Here is a 20,515-nt window from a genome sequence, read left to right as displayed (position 1 = left end):
GTAATTTTTTGATTTTGGTTTGGTTTGGTTTTACGTGGCCTATCAACACAATTTAAAAACTGGGTCCACACTTTTTCCGTCAATTGTTCCGTCTGTCCTGCTCACATCTTCCATGGTTGTTCATGTTGTCATTAATGTGGCTTCACTCCACATCAGCCACGCTGCTTTGCTAGCTAAAACACCGGTGTCGGCACATAAGAACGCTGTCATAGCCTGTCAGCGACGTTGATTAGCTGCGAATGTGAATCGCATTATTGGCTGGACTATGGAATAAGGTGGCATCATTCTAATCCCATACGGGAGCAGCCAGTCACTGACTAACACTGCAAAACAGAATTGTTAACGTATTTATTTTAATTTCAGTTCAGGTTAGATTTCATTTCTGTGCGCAGAGACCATGCCGCATGCGCAATTGCGCACGCGCAGCTTAGAGGGAACATTGATCTAAAATTAGGTTATTTATGTAAATGTAATTTCAGTTTGACAAATACTTTCAAAGTAATTATAACATTGCAAATTATAATTATATTTTGCTTTATACCTTTTTTTGGGGGCAAACAAAATACCCAGCCTATTTTATGTCACAGTGAATTATAGATTTGCCATGCTAACCGTGGCAGCTAACAATATCAATAGTCAAATGTCCATAGCTCCACAGAGTATGGTTCAGTCTGTTGATTTGTTTTACTTTTTAAAACAAAATGTCAAAAGGTCTGAAAACTATAATGACATAGCATGGTCACAGTGTCCATCTTTTATATACAGTTTGTGGTTGTACAGCATGTCACGATAGACGGGGAACAGAGCAGAGCCATTTTGAAAGTGGACCTATTGTACACATTTCAGCTTGTAGTAGCCATCTGTAAAATAATATCTTGGCATGATTCACAGTTGAAACTAATCCTTATTTATTTAGTTCATCCACTTTCAGCTACTGGGCACACCCCGAGTATAACAAAAACGCACATGCTTTTTGTCAGCTGGGCCAGTTGTTTCGTAATGGGTTTTTTTTTTACGTAGCTTCTTTGGAACAGACTGAAAGAATTTGGCCTCGGGAAGAACAAAAGAACAAAGGCAGTGACACTGATTACTGTCATTGCAGTATGTTCCCATGATTTCAGGGGAACATACTTTGCATACATTTCCGTAATTGTTTCACTCAAGTTATATTTACTCATTTAGAATTTATGCTAGTTTTTAGGTTCAGATTGTGGTATAATTTTACCCAGTGTACTTTTTTTGATCATATTTATCATCTTGTCACGGATTTTGTAGAAAAGGAGGCAAATACAGTAGTGCTCATTCACTAATTTGTTTTGCTGACCGCTTACATTCAAAAAGTAATTTTCTTGTGAATTGGTTTTAATCTGGTGTTTATGTTGTTTATTTGATCTATATATGTTCCTCAGTTGACTTATTAATTTCAAGGAACCTGAAACAGTACAGTGACTGTACTTTAAAGGTCATGTTATTACAAGCTTCTTTGCACTTCATTTTGAACATATCCTGATCATCGCTGTAGTAATCGGTAGTGAATTTCTATTTTTTTAATTTAAATATTTAAAATAATTAAATTGCCTATGAATTCATGCCATCTGTTTTTACACATTCAATTCTTACTAGAAACTTAATTCTTGAATGCACAGTGGCATGTCTGTGAAAGATAACGCATGCCATCATTTCAATGAAAGCTTTTGTAAAAATTTAATTCAGCCATCACTCTCGTGTTGGAAACGTCTTCACTCCTCTTCTTCTGATGCAAATCCCTGCTCATTAGCTTGTTGCTCCTGCTCCGTCTGCACCCGGATTGCAGGAATCGTGATGCGCCTCTTTCTTGCCAGGGAGAGAGCGATGCCCTTCTCGTAGTAAGCGCATTCGTTGATGAAGAAAGGATAGAGAGGTTCAGTGCCTTTATACCTCACTGTTTCTCCTGAGAACGTCTGGAACAGGGGGTCTTCAGGGTGGAGCAGGCAGAAGTCTCGGTCCTGTGAGGACAAGCAGATGGTTTAGGTGCTGAGCAACACCTGTCGGATTTAACAGGATTAACCATAAATACATAAAAGTGCCATAACAAAGCTCCAGTGGCTTAAAGTGCAATATCATTAAGTGATGCTAGGTGCTTATTTTTAAATGCAAATAAAAAATCATATGTCATATGTCAGGAGCTAAATTTAAGAAGTGCAGAACAGTTTAAAAATACAATATACCAGACTGATAGTTATGCAACCATCCTATTCTCAGTAAACATCTCTACCAAAGCCTCCTCAGGTTGGTTGTGTTGACAAATTTAACGAAACTCCCAGACATTTCCAGCACATTTTTATTTTTACTTCAGCTTTTTTCTTATTTCAGTTTTCATTAAAGTTTCCTCAGTTGACTAAAGCTTAAAGCAGTTTAATCTATGTCGTCCACATTACACATTTCCCTTAAAAACCACAGTGTAAAGTATAATGGATAAAGACATTTATTTATTGCGTCTGCCTGTACAGCTGCTTCTGACATTTAGCGGTGTTAATCTTAAATAAATTGAACTGACTTGTTGTTTTTTTACTATCGAGGTTGGCATTGACCCAGTCAGCCTGCCTTTTAGCCACATGAATTAACTTAAAGGTGTTAATTTTTCATCCGGTCACCTTTGGCCATCCTTTTCCGTTTGGATTCCAAATAGGTGAAACAAAGATTTCAACTTAACACAAACCCTTGACAGGTATCATCTCTGGGACAAAGCTCCTTTAATAAAAAAGGCCTCACCTTGTGTTGTAATTGTTTATACTTTACAGTAAAAGAAAACGCACACTGACTGAATGAATCACTTCTGGACAGCAGGTGTGGCGACAGGCTAAATATAAAACTTGATTCATTCTTGCACAAACAGCTTTTGAGTTCAGACTGTGATTATTTTTCTTGGGACAAAGGGCCTTTCTTCTTCTTCTTTGTTTGTGTTTTGTACATGTCTCGTACTTTATTGTTATAAAGTTTGTTTCTGATGTCATGTGCGCCTCTTCATACTTTACAGCCTCCCTGGTTATGTCTAACTTACATAATTGCTTGGCAGTAATTCAGTGTTTTGTTCCGAGGAGTTTTTTGCTTTTAAGTGAAGGTATCTCAGGCCGTACCTGGAGACAAGGATGAATGGCTGCTGTGATATTGCGGGTCTCGCTGTCTCTCGGGTAGTCGATGTGTTTAACCATGGTGAACACGTCCACAAATCCTCCCTCAAACACATTACCTGGTAATAAACAGAGAAGGTGGTTGAAACCAACTGAGAGCCTCAAAGATGCATTGTTTCAGCTCAGCCCGTAATATGTCTATAAAAATGTACCTGAGTTAAAGAGGCGGACCCAGTCAAGCATGTGCTGGACACCCACTTTCATTGCTGTATAGATGTTTGACCTCACCACGCCGTGAGGCTGAGGGCCGATCTCCATGGCTGCAGATCAAGGATTTAAATTGAGAGTTATCACGCACTAATGCCACTTTTGACTAGACTAGATTTATAAAAGCTGTAAAAACTTACCAAAGCCATGTTTTCCCAGTGAATCAAGGGAATAGGACTCTTTGTTGGACACATCAAAATGTAGGAATCTCATTGGTGTATCTGGCATCTCCCTCTAAAAAAACTCAAATTTTAGCTCACAAACATGCAGGGCGCAAAGATTTCACTAAACTAAGAAGCTGGTTTACTCACTTGCAGGTGTCTAAATATGTGCAGGCAGATCCAGTCACAGTCAGAGTATCCGATGAAGCACAGGCCCATGTTGGCAGTGGTGTTGTGGAGGTCGCAGACCAGATCCACTGCCTCCGGACTGCCCTTGGGTCCTAGCAGGGCGTTCAGCTCTCGGGACCTGATGATCTCATAGGGGGCCATGTCTGAGAAGGGACCACTGCGGGATAAAGAAAAATACAAAATAGCAGCACGCTCTTTGATTTTACAACTGACACCATGAGTGTTATCTCTGATTGTTGCCTTACTTGAGGGTGGCGTGGGTAAAGCAGCGGTTCAGATCAGTGTCTACGTATCGGCGACAATGCTGCATTGCCCGCGGGTTTGACAGCACCAGCAGCACCAACGCAGGCTTCGAGTCCTCCTCTTGCTCTTTCTTCATAACTTCTCTCTGCAGTTTCAGCAGCTCTCGCACCAAATACACACCGGACAGCTCATTGCCATGGGTACCTCCACACACGGCGACCCGGGGCAACCTTGGCAAAGGCACCATCTGGTCTACCTCCATCTGACTGAGAGCTGAGAGACTTTCCTGACTTATTGAACACTGTAAAGGGACAATTCCAGCTTAAAGGCACTGTACTGTAAATCAGCACTGAGATGCAAGACTCTTAAGGAGAAGCTTGATGTAAATCAGGGTGAACTGCCAGCTCAATATTCACAAATTATAGATGAATGAACGACAAGGAATAACACTGTACATTTTACCCAGTCTACCCCTCGCTGTTACCTTTCTCTTCCCTCTCCCCCTGCCGTTTACCCTCTTCCACCCTCTCCCAGGCTTTCATGCATTTTCACTGATTCAGCATTCCCATCCCTCCCTCTGTTCAGGCAGTTGCTGCCTGTTATACAAACTCTCACCGTTTCTCAACCACCTCCTGTCCACTGCACTGCACTGTACCACACTGTGTGGTAGGAAAGGGTGTGTCCCGAGTGTGATGGAGTGTGTCGGTCGCTTCCTGTAGTCACAGCATCAGTCAGGTTAGATGAGCTGAAAAGCCCCTCCCCAGCTTTCCCCGTATTCCCTGTTTCTCTTTGCCCCGTGTATAGGATGGTAGGTTCCAGTCTGCCTTTCAAAAAAAAAAAAACTGGCTAAAAATAAATCTGCTGGCATGACACAGCAAAGAGAGGTGCCTGTGATGTGTACAATAGAAGAAGCAACTCCTTTGGAAGCAAGCAGGAGATTTAAAGGGAACACACAGGGAGGCGGACTATTTATAGACAAGTACATATAAGAAGTCAAATAGATTTTCTATTATCGTCAGGTGACTTTTCAAATACATATTTTCTGTATTTCTTTCTATTTTGTAATAGTTTTTACTAATTGTAAAAGTAGCTCAATCAGAACTGCGCTTCAAAGTGTTTCGATCAATCAAATGGGAAGGGACAGATAATTGTCACGCTATAAATGTAATGGATAAATTTAAAGAAAAGACCTTTTGTTGGTGAAAGGTGATGAAAAGTGTAAGAAGTGTACATGAAAACTCCAAAAGCAGGAAAAGCCCCACAGGAGGCTTGTTTTTACCCCCTCTCACCAGCGCTACTATGAAAATATACCAGTTTTGTTAAGTGGTTCATTTAGTTTATTTTCTCAGAGGGCATTTAAAGTCCAGTAACACACATCCATTCTGAGGCAGGAAACGCCATCCTGTGGCTCATTTTGTGGTGAGTAGCACCCTCTAGTGGACAAACTATATAACAGCATGCCTGTACAAAGCACAATTTTTCCATTCAAACATGATATTTATCAGATAATATACTCAGTGTTGACCTGTGAAATACACTAATCTGCTCCTATGACTTTAATTTTGAACCTTTACGTGTAATTTGCGTTGCCATTGTGTAGTATACATTGTGACTGAAATCCAGACTTTGAGCTTTAATTCAAGGGGTTTAGCAAAGTTTTCTTGTTTAGGAATTACAGCCTTACATATAAAACACAAAACGTTATATAGTAACCTGGTCAACTGACTGGCCAGCGATTTCATGGCCCAATGAAGTCTATTCCTGTATTATTTCTTTACAAATTAAACACATAAAAGATTTGGAGCTAAGTCCAAGTATTGAACTAGTGCTGGGTAGCTGTTCACTGGAACTTTAAATACACTGAACAAAAATATAAACGCAACACTTTTGTTTTTGCTCCCATTCCCCATGGGATGGACGTAGAGACCTAAAATTCATTCCAGATACACAATATAACCATCCCTCCCAAACAGTGGTCACAAATCAGTCCAAATGTGTGGTAGTGGGCACATCTGCTATATTGAGATAATCCATCCCACCTCACAGGTGTGCCACATCAGGATGCTGATCTGACATCATGAGTAGTGCACAGGTGTACCTCAGACTGCCCACAACAAAAGGCCACCCTGGAATGTGCAGTTTTGTCTCACAGCAAAATGCCACAGATGCCACAAGCAATGAGGGAGCGTGCAATTGGCATGCTGACAGCAGGAATGTCAACCAGATCTGTCGCCCGTGCATTGAATGTTCATTTCTCAACTATAAGCCGTCTCCACAGGCGTTTCAGAGAATATGGCAGCACATCCAACCGGCCTCACAACCGCAGACCTCGTGTAACCACACCAGCCCAGGACCTCCACATCCAGCAGGTTCACCTCCAAGATCGTCTGAGACCAGCCACCCAGACAGCTGCTGGAACAATTGGTTTGCACAACCAAACAATTTCTGCACAAACTGTCAGAAACCGTCTCAGGGACGCTCAACTGCATGCCCGTCGTCCTCATCGGGGTCTTGACCTGACTCCAGCTTGTCGCCGTAACAGACTTGTGTGGGCAAATGCTCACATTCGATGGCGTCTGGCACGTTGGAGAGGTGTGCGCTTCACGGATGAATCATGGTTCACATTGTTCAGGGCAGATGGCAGCTGAGAATGTCCCAGTTCTTGCATGGCCAGCATACTCACCGGACATGTCACCCATTGAGCATGTTCGGGATGTGCTTGACCGGCGTATACGACAGCGTGTACCAGTTCCCACGAATATCCAACAACCTCGCACAGCCATTGAAGTGGAGTGGACCAACATTCCACAGGCCACAACTGACAATCTGATAGACTCCATGCGACGATGTGTTGCACTGCATGAGGCAAATGGTGGTCACACCAGATACTGACCGGTTCTGGGTCCCCAGACCCCCAATAGCGCAAAAAACTGCACATTCCAGGGTGGCCTTTTGTTGTGGGCAGTCTGAGGTACACCTGTGCACTACTCATGATGTCAGATCAGCATCCTGATGTGGCACACCTGTGAGGTGGGATGGATTATCTCAATATAGCAGATGTGCCCACTACCACACATTTGGACTGATTTGTGACCACTGTTTGGGAGGGATGGTTATATTGTGTATCTGGAATGAATTTTAGGTCTCTACGTCCATCCCATGGGGAATGGGAGCAGTAACAAAGGTGTTGCGTTTATATTTTTGTTCAGTGTAGAAAGTTCAAAGAGATGCAAGTGGAAGAAGCGTCATTGGACTGAAAAACCCGAATAAACAAAAACACCTTCAGGATCAGCCAAAGCTTACACTGTGCACTTCAGTCACTTCCCCTTTCATTTAAAACCCACTGTGATAATGTACATTTAAAAATTACCAAAAAAAAATTAAACTATGTATCAATGTGTTTTAAAAACTAATTTAGTGAACCTTAAGAATGAAAACCTGGAAATGCAGATTAAAGAAAAACAGTATAAAGGTGCTGTTTGACATTAGAGCATTTATTTCAGTTTTTCTCTTTGTTAATACAAAATACTGAACAATGCCACGTCCCTCGCCCATCTGAGTCAAGTACTGAAACTCCCTTTTTTTGGAAAATGAAGCCTACCAATATTATGAGGAACCAAAAATACAAGGGAAAAAAAAGTCTACCTTACTACTACAATATGAATTTCTATACATTTATAAAATCAGTTATTTGCAATGATTTTCAATTCTTTATTCTTCACTTTTTAAGTACACTTACAATCAAAATTATGAAATGCACGCACACACACGCACACACACATACATATATCCTGTGTTTTTGGTGTCAACATGTAGTTGCATATGTATGAACATGTATTTTTTTTTTTAATGTTTTCTTCACTCATTTGTCTGTTTTACAGTCAATACAAGAGCACAGCAAGTATCCTGCACTATTTAAAACCATTTTTTTGTTTTGTTTTTTGTTTTGTTTTTTTTACAGTAAATTTGGTTACCGTTCACTTGATTAACAAAAATGTCAAAATATTATTCCAGCATTGTGAAAAAAAAAAAAGGGGGTAGTTTTATTATTTATTATTAAGGTAAACAGTTATATGAGACAATTTGCAACAACAAGTGCAGGTTCTTCATTTCTAAGGCAAAGAAAGGTTTTGTTTTTTTTTAGGCCTTGCCACACTACAATTTTCACTGTCATACTTCCCACTAGGCCTTGGTAAAGAAAAATAACCTAATTATAAACGTGATAGTGTGAAAGGTCATCTTTTTTTAAAGCACACTGCACAGTGGCCCTGTTGTAAAGTGATGGAAGAGCAGATAAGCAGTCATACATACGAGCACGCTACAACTTTCACTTCATTACGTTAAGACACTAAATCAGAGATTAACAAAAGAAAACTTGCTAATGTCTTGAAGGCCACCAGTTGACAGTTTAATGAAAATTACTTTTAATCATACCTGTATATAAATGTATATATTAATCAGGTTTTATCCCCCCCCCCCCCTTTATTTTTTTTCTAGAGTTATTACCAAAGCAGATAATGCTATGGGTGACAACAGGAAAAACAAGAAACAAAAAATAAAACCCGAATCACCTCAATCAAACACTCTTGATCTGAAAAGACTGAGCAAACTTGATTTGGAAGCACTGCTCGTTTCACATCCTCCCACTCATGCTCAGCGGGACAAAAGAAAAAACAAACAAAACAAAAAAAACTAAAAAACAAAACAAAACACAAAAGCACCCAAACAGCAAAGAAATTTTCATTCCAGTCCTCTCAGATATGTGACAGCAACGAGGGGGAAACCAAATATGGGACGAGGGAGAGAAAACCCTGCTCTCCCTGTGGATCAGACAGCAGTGACCGTCCTGGAGATCTCTTAGAACAGAGAGCAACTGGAGGGGAGCAGCCGTCAGAGAAGGGGAACAGCAGGCCTTTGATGGTGTCTCTTCACGGCACTTTGCAGTCAATGCCAAGATCAAAAGATGTTGGGACAGCTCTCCCAGCTCCCGCGCTCCTTAGCTTCCCAGTAGCCTCCCTTATAGATGTGAATCTCCTCACCTGTGATTGGGTCCTCGCAGCGCTCGAACCAAAGTGCAAGATAGCTGTCATGAGGTGCGCCTGAAAGAGAGGGAAGGACAGAGGGGGGGAAAGAAAAAAAAAAAAAAAAAAAGATCCCCAGAAAGTTAATGAGCTGCTCACTAGAGCAACATGAATTTAAACATGAAATGGAGACAGTTTAATCGATTTTTATCTAAAAAAGAAAAGAAAAGAAAGAAAAAAAAAAAAAAGGAATACTTGCCTTTCAAGGAGGGATCGGTAACAGAGTCCTCATCGACAGCTTTGGAAGACAAAAGGGGATCACAGAGAATCGTTTTACCCCTTTGTTCCATGATTTTCCCCATGCAGAGAGGAGAGGAGTACGGTAAAGAAAAAGTGAAGCACAAACAAGTTCGATTCTAACCTTCTTCTGATTGACTCGAGGTGCGTTGGCTTGCGGCCTCCCTCTCTCTCTCACGGCGGGCGGTGCGCTGCTTCTCCTCCAGCCGCTGCTTCTCAGCATTGGCCTCGTCCCAGCGACCTTCCTCCATTAAGCGCTGGTCAGGCCGCCGTCGGCTGTCTGTGGGAGCCACGCCCTCTTCAGGCTCGTTCAGGGTCAAGGCCAAGGCAGTAAAGTAGTACATGGTTTCTGCTCCATCGCTGAGGAGGATGACGGAGCACAGCACAGCAGCGCTTTCAGTCACACAAAACTACACCCTGATACTGGCATTGATGCCATCCATGTTTAGGTCTAATGTTTATTTCTGCTTCAGAAAGCTATGTGCGCACCTCTAAATCGTAACTAATGCAGCACAGCCCGGTTTTACTTTTTAGAACAGCACTTACGGTAAAGGGTTTCTTCTCCACAACTCTCTGGCTTTAAGGGTCTGATAGACTGTCTTCTGTTTGCCCTCAGTGCCGTTCTCGCCTCCTCGGCTGCTCTGCATCACCTTGGAGAACTCCATCTTCTCGTCCCATGTGCCCGACAGCACGTAGTGTGCCTTTCCATCTTTATCCATTACCACACCTGTAACCTAAAAACAGAAGAGAGGGGAGGTTACCACAATACCACAATATACCGCCTGTATATTAAAATTTGTCTGTTGGTTCAAACTTGATGCACCTACTGTGTGTGAGTTTTCTTTCAAAGCAAGTCAGAGAAAAACAGACTACATCTATTCAGGTCTTCTGCATCTTTCTCACCTTTCTGGCTACATCTCTGGAGAAGTAGCTGTAAGGAGCAAACTTTAAGTGGCAGCGGTCTCCGGTGGTGTGGTTTACTACGTCTATCTCACCAGACTGGAAGGGAAACACAGGGATACACAGTGAGGAGGGGAAAAAAAAAAAAAAAAAAAAAAAAAAAAAAAAAAAAAAAAAAAAAAAAAAAAAATCACAAGTGGGGATGATATCGACTAGATAAAAATTTTACTTCACACTCAAGTTAAAATGCTGCAACGCAATGCTCTTACTCTACTTTTTATCTGTAGAGTAAAAATTAGAACTGGAAGCAAAGAAATGGGGTATTTTAATGCTATGTGATGGCAACCAGCCATGGCAAATTCATTTATATAGCACATTTCATTACATGTGAACTCTTTGCGATTAACCAATAAAAAAACAAATCAGACTTTGCAAAGGAATAAAATACACTGTAACACATACAAACACACAGAGTAAAATCCCGAGTCTGTCTGTGAAGGCAGGCATAGTTGCAACTGACCTTTAGGTCAGCAGGCAGCTTGTTTCAAAGAACAGGCGAGCACTAACAGAAAGCTCCCTTAGCACACTCGAATCTAAATCTGAGAGGAGTGAGAAGAGCTGCCCCTGATGACCTGAGAGGTTTGACCTTGTTATAGACACTAAGTCAGAGGTGTACCGGGAGGCCTAAAGACAGAAAGCTATATTAACAAAAAGAAGGACTAAAAGGTAATTCTGTACTGAACTGTAAGTGAACTAAGTGACCGCAGTACAGATTCCTGGGTTGCTTGTTGTGTTTTAGAAAACTAGTCTCTGACAACAAATATCTTCAACACCTCTCTGTTAAATTACAAAAGTTTTTAGACATCCAGTCTAATCAATCATTAGTGTGTGAGGTTACATCAGAGGGAAATGATAAGTACAACTATGTTTAATCTGCATAAGAATGATATTTCGATTCTTTAAGATGGGACCAAGCAGGAATACGTAAAGGTTAAAGAGTAATGGACCAAGGACAGAGCCCTGAGGAACCCCAGATGCTACCAAGTGAAACTTGAAAACTTCTAAATTTTAGATATGAGAACCAATCGAGAACCTGACCTGTTAAAGTGAGTTAAAGCTGTTAAACAAACTGCCAAATAAATGGGAGGGCAGTAGTGGGAAGGGCACCCTGCGTAAAAATCTGCACAGAATGAGTTATGCAGATCTCTGATGACTAACATGTACACGTGTACGTGCAGGAGATCAGATAAGTGTACGGATGTGCTGAAGTACACCCTTTCAAAAGTTTTCTTTGTGCGTTTTCTTTTTGGTATCCACCCTGCATATTAATGTCATTGTGAATCACTGAAGTGATTAAAGGCATCAGTAACTCTATTCAAATGTCACTTCTTTGTTAATGTTACTAGCATGAGAACTTGTTATTGTCTCTCCAGAAAAGACATGTCAATCATATCGTGGCAAAGCTGGTTGTAAAAGATAAACCCATGTTTATTTTTCCTTGTTAGGAGCGTCATAACAGATCCTTTCTTGCTCTTCATTCCTGCCTCCTCTGCAGATCAGGCCCTGTGGCCCTGCAACGACGTGTCCGAGCGTCTCACCTGATCGATCCAAAGTTTTCCGACAATGATGTTGTGCACCGTGGTGTTAACTTTCTTCCATGTGTAGTGATTATTGCTCTTCTCAAAGACTGCATGAATTGTGCCTGTGACGAAGAAAAGAAATATGAAACAAACTAAAAAAAAAAACAAAAAGCAAAGCAAAACCTTTGTTCATTAGTAATTACCGTTTTATGGTTCAACTAAAGAAAGGTGTGGGCTGGTACACTCTTTAGTCACTTATAAATTCTGATGATAGTTGTGTGTACATCTTTTGTCCTTGACACTATGGAAGAATGGTATGCTTTGTTTTCTAACCTAGCTTGCCTCTTACCCAAAGGCATAATGGAGAGGTATTTCCCCCTGAACTTGCTCGCAACTGTGATTTCTTGTCTCAACGTCCAGCCACGATCAGAGATAGCATGATGTGCAGCAGCAGGTGGGTGGTGACTCACCTGGAAAGAGAAAATGTTTTTCTGATGCAACAAAACATCAAGTCCTATTCTTCGTGAGTCTGAGTCATCCCCAATAGATGTGACTCACATTTAGTCTCATAAATCTGACATGTGACATGACAGCTTTTACACACACACACACACACACACACACACACACACACACACACACACACACACACAAAACCTCCATTTGATTTCCTCCTCTACAAATAATCTATTCAGGATCAACCAGTGACTTTAGATTGTTTTAGGTTGGTGTATTTTATGACAAGAAGGGGCAGAAATATGACACTTTTTGATTTTTTTTTTTTTTAAAAGTCGCCACTTCATGTCTCCATATTAAAAAAAAAAATAATAATAATAATAATAATAATAATAATTCTGGTTCCCTGCCAGCATGTTCAACCCCAACTGCGCAGAAAAAGGAAGCAAGATTCTCTCTTAATGCCAAGTCAGTGGGATTTTTTTTAATTCCTCCTTTCTGACATTCAATCTCTCTCTTGGGTTACAGTTCTCGGTTGGAAAACTTCCATTCTCTTGGTTTTTTTCCTCCCTCACCTGCTCACATAGGGAGCGGTAGCCACTTTCTCTCTTGCGGTCCAGCTCATACGTTTCTCCCAGCAGAGGGTTGAAAGGCTTTCCCGTGCGGTAGACTGTGGTGGAGTAGGCAGACACTGCGAAGGCGGCCACGTAGCACATCTGCTCCAAAGAGTTCTGACACTTTGCGGCCTTATCCAGCAACTCGTGGTACTCGAGGTCCTCAGACAACCGCTGCAGCATGGAGATGGGCTCATTGAAATTAACCTAGAAAGCAAAATGTTTGAAATTTACTTTTATATTTGTGTTATGTATTAATTCCAGCAACAAATCTCACACATGGCTAAGACGTGGATCTGAACCTGATTCAAAAAGCTAGACTGGGTAGAAGTGACCACAGGCTGATCTGTTCAATTCGGTTCTATACTGTCCTGTGTGCATCTGCAGCAGTGCACTGCTTCCTTCTGGGAGAGCTTTGTTAGCACAGAGGAAGCTAATAGCAAAGAGTCAGCAGTTTTTGAGCAATTTCACACTTGCTGCAGTAGTTTGTGACTTAACCACAAACTGTGGTCAGGTTTGTGTTCCCTCTTCACTTCTTGGAAAGTTTTTATTACGCTTTCGGTGACCTTAAGAGTTGTTGTCAGCATATGCATCTGTCTCCACTCTGCTACACTCAATGTGAGCGAGGCCCATCACACACACACTGACACTTGCTATGTAGTGTCACTTCAGTAAAAGTATATATGTGTAGATTGTTAGATAGGTACAGGTATGGTTTGGGTAACGTCTTCTGTTTGGAAAGACCAAATAGAAAAGCTTTTAACAGAAAACCTGTATTGCCAGTTTCTGAAAATCTGCTAATTTAGCCTTTTGCTTAAGCAAAGCCCAAGCCATTTTCTAAACCACAACCATAGATGGGTCAGCAGTGACCTGGCGGGTAGTGTTGCTAAGCTACAGGAAGTCGACATGTGTCAATGTCAAAGTATCTCTGTAATGTGGCAGAGACAAAACTCTTTATTGTTAGAGTGGGGGCAGGGCGACACAATGGCAGTGATAAGTTGACAGAACAAAGCCAAATCAAACACGTGACCATTTATCTCAGCAGTGATCAGTCTGACAAATCAGTTTGTCTGGACTCCTATAAAAAGCCGTGATGGTAGCTCATTTTAGACAACTCTGCTGACCCACATCCTACAAGTGACCTACAGTCGATTTCACAAATAAACAAAATCTGGGCAGATTTGCCGATAAACATCTTCAAAAGCTCTCGCAGAATGCTGACAACCCTTACAGCGGAAAAAGGACAGGGATCAGTATCTACGCTCCAATTTCGTCACACTGAACTGACTGCTGCCACATTCTGAAGGCACTGCGGTGGCATTTAATGATGAGCTTATCATAGATTTTGTATTTTTACTGTAAACGCACACAAACCATATTTCCAATGTGGTTTTAACTTGGGGTAGGAGGGGTGTTAAAAGGCACCCAAATCTTTCATTAATTGAATATTATGAGTAAGACACAAATATTTTAACACTCAAACTCTTTGAGTCTGACTGTCCAAAATGAAGCTGATCAGACGTCTTTTTCAACAGGTGAACAACGAAGCACACATGGAAGAACAACAAGCTTTCAGTAACTCTGACTGGACGTTCAGTAAGAAATCCTTACAGGCATCGGGATCTTAGACAGCTCTTTGCCGATGCAGTTTTTCATGATGCTCCAAAGGTTGAGGGAGTAGTTTGGTTTGTCTGGGATGCGTGTCCGCCTCTTCTTTAAGGGTACCAGCTCCTGGGAGGGGGACTCCTGGTTCATCGCAAGAGGCTCCTCGTTAAGCTAAGAAGCAGAAACGTTTATCAATATAAAACGGAAATGTTTTTGATTTATTACCATAGCAACAAAATCATGTTTAAAGAATATCCATACAACACCCGTCCTACTGCAGCTTTTCATTCAGACTGTGTTATTTTAAAAGATGGGATACAGCATTATAATAAGATTTCAATGATTCGGACAGAATGAGGCCTACCGACTGATCATCTGCACACAATTCACTATTGAGGCCGCTGATATTACTGCTTGACCTTCTGTAAGAGATCAAAAAAAAGCAAATAGATTCTGTTAGTGACGTGAACGTTACTAGTTAATCAGGTATTTTCACATATGAGAAAAGAGAGGCTTAAAAAAAAAGACCTGATACACACACACACACACACACACACCAATCTGTCATTACACAATTTGATTGACTTAAGATAAATACATACTGGAATGTGATACAAGGAAGTGGTCTAAATATATAAAAACAAAGACAAGCCACACACAAAGTCTTGGGGAAAACCCCCAATTAACTCCATCTGTCAATCTGTACCGACGGGTAAAGGGAAAGATACCGACTTGTGAAACTGGGGGTCCGCAGGTACAGTGATAAACTCGGGGGCTTCTTCCATGGCATCAAAGAACTCATTGTCATCATCCTCATCACTGGCCTCACCTTTTCCAGGCCCAGCAGCACCTTAACACAAACAAACATCTAAGTTTTCCCTATACAGAAGCTTAAAGATGATTCTCCAGGTATCACAAAAACAATAAAACAACATGTAATATAGAGCAGGTGTGTCGAACTCCAGGCCCCGGGGGTCTGTGTCCTGCAGGTTTTAGATGTGTCCTTGATCCAACACAGCTGATTTTAATGACTAAATTACCTCCTCAACATGTCTTGAAGTTCTCCAGAAGTCTGGTAATGAACTGATCATTTGATTGAAGTTTTAGATCTCACCCAGGGTGAGATCTAAAACCTACAGGACGCCGGCCCTCAAGGCCTGGAGTTTGACACCTCTGATTCAGAGCATTTAAAGTGTTAAAACAAAAATTTAAAACAAACAAACAAAACAGGAAGTTGCAATTCCTCACATCTGGTTACATGGAATCAGAATCAGGTAATCACGGGTACTGCTACTTGTAAAACTTGACTTCACATTTACCTGATAATTGCCAAGGGGATTTCAAATGGGGGTTTAGTCAATAACGGAGTAATTAAAAAGTTTGATGAGACTGAAACTGATAATGTTCTTTTAGTTTCACATCTTGATTCTATTTTTCTTGCTAAGTGCTTGATCACAAGGACTCTCGTATGTCAGCCACAGAAAATCTTGGTCACCCAGGAGTTAGCATCTCCCTGGTTCCCCTGATAAAAAGCCAATGAAATTTTTCGCAGGCTCTTGGATTACCACTGAAAAATATCTCTGTGGGAAATTAGGTTTAATGAGTTTTGTTCAGAAATCGAAGTCGAATGCAAACAGTTGGTGGCCCCACATCTTTGATTTCGAAAGAGTTGTACGCCACATGTACCTGATAAGAGTTATAATAGTTTAGTATTTTATTTTCATTTCACTTTGACTTTTGGTTTTGAATTCAGTTTAATTTCATTTAGTTTTCAGAATCGATTTTCATATTTCAGTTTAGTTTTTGTTGTTTGAAAAATTAGTTTTAGTTTAGTTTTTATTATTTTCAGGGTTAGTTTACTCTTTTTACTTATTGTATGGAGGTCAGAAGTAAGATTTACAAAATAAGTGCTGGTATTACAATAAAAACTTTCTGAAAACATTAACTCACACTCTTGTAGAATGTCAATAGACATGTGCATCATCCTTCATTGTTATCTTGTCAGAATCACAACTTACCTTTATTGTCTGGACTAGCATTAGCCTGTGCGGCTCCTCTGAATGCTCGCTCGAGGTGATTGTGCTGTTTGGCCAGTTGCTCTAAAGTCTCCTCCAGCCGCACTCTCTGCTCCCGCTCAGCCTGCAGGGCCTTTTGCCATCGCTTGCTGTGAGTTTGTGCCAGCGTCAAGAAGTCTCGGCACGCCTGAGAAGCATAACATTGAAACACTTTTCAATGTGTTTCATTGAAAAGCTGCGCAGTAATACATAGACAAGGTCTTCTCTGGTATATATACATTATATATTAAAAACTCAGAGATCAACACACAAGGATGTCAGACTTACATTGATCATGGCGTTAGAGGTGATGCGGAACAGAGTGGCTCTTTCTGTGACTTGGCGAATCTTATCCCCAGCCTCTCCAGTCAGACGTAAACCATCCAGTTCTGCTAATGACCTGAAAAAAATATGAACTTTGGATGTTTGGACAATATGTAGTCAATTTACACATCAATGATTTTATAACAGGACTCTTCTGCAAATGGTACAAAACATCTGAATATGGCACTGAATTACCAAACCTACAGAATTATAACTTCAAATTTAGAGCTCACATAGTAGACTAGTAGAGACATGAGGCATAAATGAGACTGTTGCCTGAAGATTAAAGCAAAGAGCAAGGCAAAATGGGTTTAAGTCTGACCTCTGGAGGGCAGAGCCATGCTTTGAGATCAGATCGTTGCAGGTGCTCAGATCCTCCACTTTGTTGCTCAGGGTTCTGAGAGCAGACTGGACTTCTGAATTTTGTGACCCACCACCTTGTGTGATGCGTGGTGACGATGAAGGGAAGTCATCGCCCGAGTCATCTGTTAGGAAATCAAACAAAAGGAAAGGAAAATTAAATAAATAAATAAATAAATAAATAAATAAATAAATAAATACATACATACACTTGCTAGCCACTTTCTAAGGTACACTGTTGAACTGCTTGTTAATATCAAATATCTAATCAGCCAATCACATGGCAGCAACTGAGTGCATTTAGGATTGGTCAATGCGACCTGCTGAAGTTCAAACTGTGCATCAGAAAGGGGAAGAAGTGTGATTTAAGAGACTCTTAAAGTGTCATGGCTGTTGAGAAGATATTCAGTGAGCAGCTGTTCTCTGGACAAAAAATGCCTTTCTGATGTCAGAGGTCAGAGGACAGAGGACAGTCAGACTGCTTCATCTGACAGGAAAGCAACAGTAACTGAAATAACTACTCTTTACAAGCCAAGGTGTGCAGAAGAGCTTTTCTGAAGGAACAACACGTCCAACATCACATACAAATGGACTCCAGCAGCACAAGATCAGGCCGGGTGCAACTTCTGTCAGCTAAGAGCAGGAAACTGAGGCTCCAATTCACACTGGCTAATCAAAGATTGGGACAAACATTGACCTGATGAGACTTGATTTCTGCTGCAACATTCAATGTTTCAGGCCGCTGCTGGTGTTTTTACTAAAGGTCCCAGAGTGTGTCCACTCCATAGTACCAACTGAGCATCATTCAAACACCACAGTCTACTTGAGTATTGCTGCTGGCTATGTCCAGCTCTTTATGACCACAGTGTACCAATCTAGTACACTGCCCGGCAGGATAACACAGCATGTCACAAAGCTCAAAACATCTCAAACTGTTTTCTTGAACACGACAATGAGTTCGCTGTGTTCAAATGAACTCCAATCACCAGATCTCAAGCCAATAGAGCACCTTTAGGGTGTGGTTAAACATCATGAATGTGCAGCCAACAAATCTGCAGCAACTGTGTGATGCTATAATGAAAATACAGACTAAATTTTCTGAGGAATGTTTGCAGCACCTTGTTGAATCTTGTTGAAAGGAAAAGGGCGTCCAGCCCAGTAGACACAAGGTGTACCTAACAAAGTGGACATGCGTGTAAATATGTACAGAAGCACTAAATAATTCCCCTGAAGTCTGTTTTACCTGACTCTGCCTGCATGCGGACAGCCTTGGCTTTGGCCAGCTCCAGGGCAGTGATCCATCGCTGACGTTCCACCTCACAGCTGGCCTTGAGGTGATATGTTTGTGCCCCTCCATTGGAGATGACAAAGTTGCAGGCATCATCCACAGTGATAGTAGCTGTAGCCAAGTTGATGGTGCCCCGACACGTGTGACCCATCTCTGCCTGGGTCCTAATAATCAGAAGAGCCTCATTTGACTTTGGGAATAAAAAGTAACTAAAAAGAAAAGAGAAATATCCTTAAACTATACCAGTGTTCTACAGAAAGGTGTACCTGTAGTATGACAGCAGCCCATTGCTCAGCACAAACCACCTCCGCTGATAACCTTTGATGTAATTTGTCCACTTGAACACCCATCCTTTGTATGTGTCTCCAGGAGGGGTGGGAGTGGGGGTCTTGGCTTCTGACATCACACCCCCTAAACTTAAGCTACAGACTGGAGGGACCTTGAGGGGGAAGATGGAAAGTTGTATCATTTACATAACAAGACTGGCTGATACAGTGATTCGGTGAATCAATTAGGAGCCAGTTCCTTGAATTCTCAGGTGTGACCATTCTCGGCGTTCCCCAGGCGAGGCTTTAATTTAACTGAAATTGCTTTTGCAATGTGGGTGCACTGGGTTTGGAACAATCTGGTTAAGGACTAAGGTTGCAAAAACAGCATCTTGCTTTAAATCACATGCTTTCATCCTGTTTTTTTAGGCCCCCATGTGAAGCCTTCTGGTTAAGATGTTTGCATTTCATTCACCTTCTGATTACCTTTCCCCCCCCCCCTAGCTCTCGATGTCATTTGTCAACCTCTGCTTTCAAAGGTGCTATATAAATACAGTCTTAGTATTGTGACTTGTTTCATCAGCACAACAATGGACAGAACACGTTTTTTTTTTTTTTATAAAAAGTTCCACAAATGTAATTCACTGAGCTCTTACAAAGTAAATTTTAACAGTTGTTATATAACCTGAATATATAAAACACCTGAATATCTCTGGATTTTAAACCAATGGTCCAAATTTAATGTTAGTTTGAACTGTGTGAAGTCAAATTCACATTTTCTGACATTCTTAAACACAAACAATTTCACTTCTTTTTATTGACTACAACCCTATTTCCAAGCTGAAAGTCTTTAATATTGATTATTAATGAGTGTCAACACTGATCTTTGAGTGTGCAATGACAGGTCAAAGGTCGGCCGAGAGATCAATACATACCGACTACTCGTGACACGTTTTACCAAAATTAATTATTATTTTCGCCTGATGAAGAGATTAATAAAAACTTTTAGTGTTATTTTGTCTTCTTACTGATAAATAGTCCAAATATTAACAGTTTTGAGTCAGATTTGAGTCTAATTCAGTCCAATTCTCTTTTAGGGAAAATTACTGTAATTTAAGGGGCAAACAGAACAACAACAACAACAACAGGTTTTAACAACAGTAACTGGATAAATAAATCAGATAAATCTGAACATACTGACGAACTTGACAACAGAGGTTAGCCTACATTAGCCCCAGTTAAGATAAATGACAGTGTCGGTAACAACAATTCATCGCTGATAGGAGCTTAAAGTGAATAAACTCAATCTGACACGATTGTTCCAAGTTATTTAGCTAGTGTCTGCATATTTAAAAAGCATTGCGAAGAAGAGCAAATGCTAAACATTGGCTTCATCACTAGCTAGCTTTCAAACTCGCCGATGGCTAAATGTTTACCTTGACGTGTCCAAAATGAAAGATCAGGCAACCAGCAGCCGGGTGAAGTCACTGCTAACTCTGATACCCATACGACACTGGCTAGCTGAGGAGGCTAACAAACCAACACAAGGCAGCTAATGGGGCAAACAAACAGACCGAAGACGTCGACGGCAACAACAGTGCGACTTTAAAACGAAGTGACAGCAACACGTTTTATTGCTGCCCCTCAATATTTGCGTGTATAAGGTTCATTCTACAGCTGCGTACACCCACAAATATCTATAGCTAGCTAGCTACATCTAACTAGCCTAATGTTAGCTCGCTGGTTACACCCGGTGCAGCAGTGCTGGGTCTCCGTGTGG

General features: G+C 41.1%; 2 protein-coding genes across 4 annotated transcripts; both read right to left on the bottom strand.

Moving 5' to 3' along the window:
• Nucleotides 1–1,571: 1,571 nt before the first annotated feature.
• On the bottom strand, nucleotides 1,572–4,288 carry LOC146675088 (N-acyl-aromatic-L-amino acid amidohydrolase (carboxylate-forming) B-like). Its single transcript, XM_085402462.1, has 6 exons — nucleotides 3,973–4,288; nucleotides 3,689–3,884; nucleotides 3,518–3,611; nucleotides 3,323–3,430; nucleotides 3,117–3,229; nucleotides 1,572–1,985 (listed from the first exon to the last, which is right to left on the bottom strand). The coding sequence occupies exons 1-6, from the start codon at nucleotides 4,230–4,232 to the stop codon at nucleotides 1,740–1,742; spliced, it is 1,017 nt and encodes a 338-aa protein (XP_085258588.1). The 5' UTR covers nucleotides 4,233–4,288; the 3' UTR covers nucleotides 1,572–1,739.
• Nucleotides 4,289–7,667: 3,379 nt separating this feature from the next.
• On the bottom strand, nucleotides 7,668–20,498 carry LOC146675087 (oxysterol-binding protein 1-like). Of its 3 annotated transcripts, XM_085400151.1 has the most exons (17): nucleotides 20,172–20,498; nucleotides 18,736–18,908; nucleotides 18,425–18,633; nucleotides 17,144–17,306; nucleotides 16,786–16,897; nucleotides 16,462–16,645; nucleotides 15,176–15,293; nucleotides 14,808–14,865; nucleotides 14,450–14,614; nucleotides 12,800–13,045; nucleotides 12,118–12,238; nucleotides 11,787–11,890; nucleotides 10,192–10,287; nucleotides 9,835–10,022; nucleotides 9,413–9,648; nucleotides 9,251–9,289; nucleotides 7,668–9,069 (listed from the first exon to the last, which is right to left on the bottom strand). In XM_085400151.1, exons 2-17 carry the CDS (start codon nucleotides 18,870–18,872, stop codon nucleotides 8,927–8,929), a joined length of 2,319 nt encoding a protein of 772 aa, XP_085256277.1. In that variant the 5' UTR covers nucleotides 18,873–18,908; nucleotides 20,172–20,498; the 3' UTR covers nucleotides 7,668–8,926. The 3 variants fall into 3 exon arrangements, with proteins under 3 accessions (XP_085256277.1, XP_085256274.1, XP_085256276.1); XM_085400148.1 differs by lacking the exon at nucleotides 9,251–9,289; XM_085400150.1 differs by having other exon boundaries at nucleotides 8,995–9,289.
• Between the last annotated feature and the right edge of the window lie 17 nt (nucleotides 20,499–20,515).

This window comes from Rhamphochromis longiceps, linkage group LG3 (assembly GCF_057381845.1).
Source record: "Rhamphochromis longiceps isolate RC_006_pf linkage group LG3, R_longiceps_female_GT1.1, whole genome shotgun sequence".
Classification (NCBI taxonomy): Eukaryota; Metazoa; Chordata; class Actinopteri; order Cichliformes; family Cichlidae; genus Rhamphochromis; species Rhamphochromis longiceps.
The sequence above is the reverse complement of the archived record's forward strand: the minus strand, read 5'-3'. Positions and strand labels throughout refer to the sequence as shown.

What these genes read in the sequence shown, in the direction of transcription:
- LOC146675088 (XM_085402462.1), bottom strand. Translation starts at nt 4,232, where the DNA reads ATGGAGGTAGACCAGATGGTGCCTTTGCCAAGGTTGCCCCGGGTCGCC. An exon ending in TTTACCCACGCCACCCTCAA is followed by an intron (nt 3,885 to 3,972) that starts GTAAGGCAACAA and finishes TTTATCCCGCAG; the next exon opens with TGGTCCCTTCTCAGACATGG. An exon ending in GGTCCGCCTCTTTAACTCAG is followed by an intron (nt 3,230 to 3,322) that starts GTACATTTTTAT and finishes GTTTATTACCAG; the next exon opens with GTAATGTGTTTGAGGGAGGA.
- LOC146675087 (XM_085400151.1), bottom strand. Translation starts at nt 18,872, where the DNA reads ATGTCAGAAGCCAAGACCCCCACTCCCACCCCTCCTGGAGACACATAC. An exon ending in CCTCTAACGCCATGATCAAT is followed by an intron (nt 16,646 to 16,785) that starts GTAAGTCTGACA and finishes TATGCTTCTCAG; the next exon opens with GCGTGCCGAGACTTCTTGAC. An exon ending in CTCGAGTCAATCAGAAGAAG is followed by an intron (nt 9,290 to 9,412) that starts GTTAGAATCGAA and finishes TGTCTTCCAAAG; the next exon opens with CTGTCGATGAGGACTCTGTT.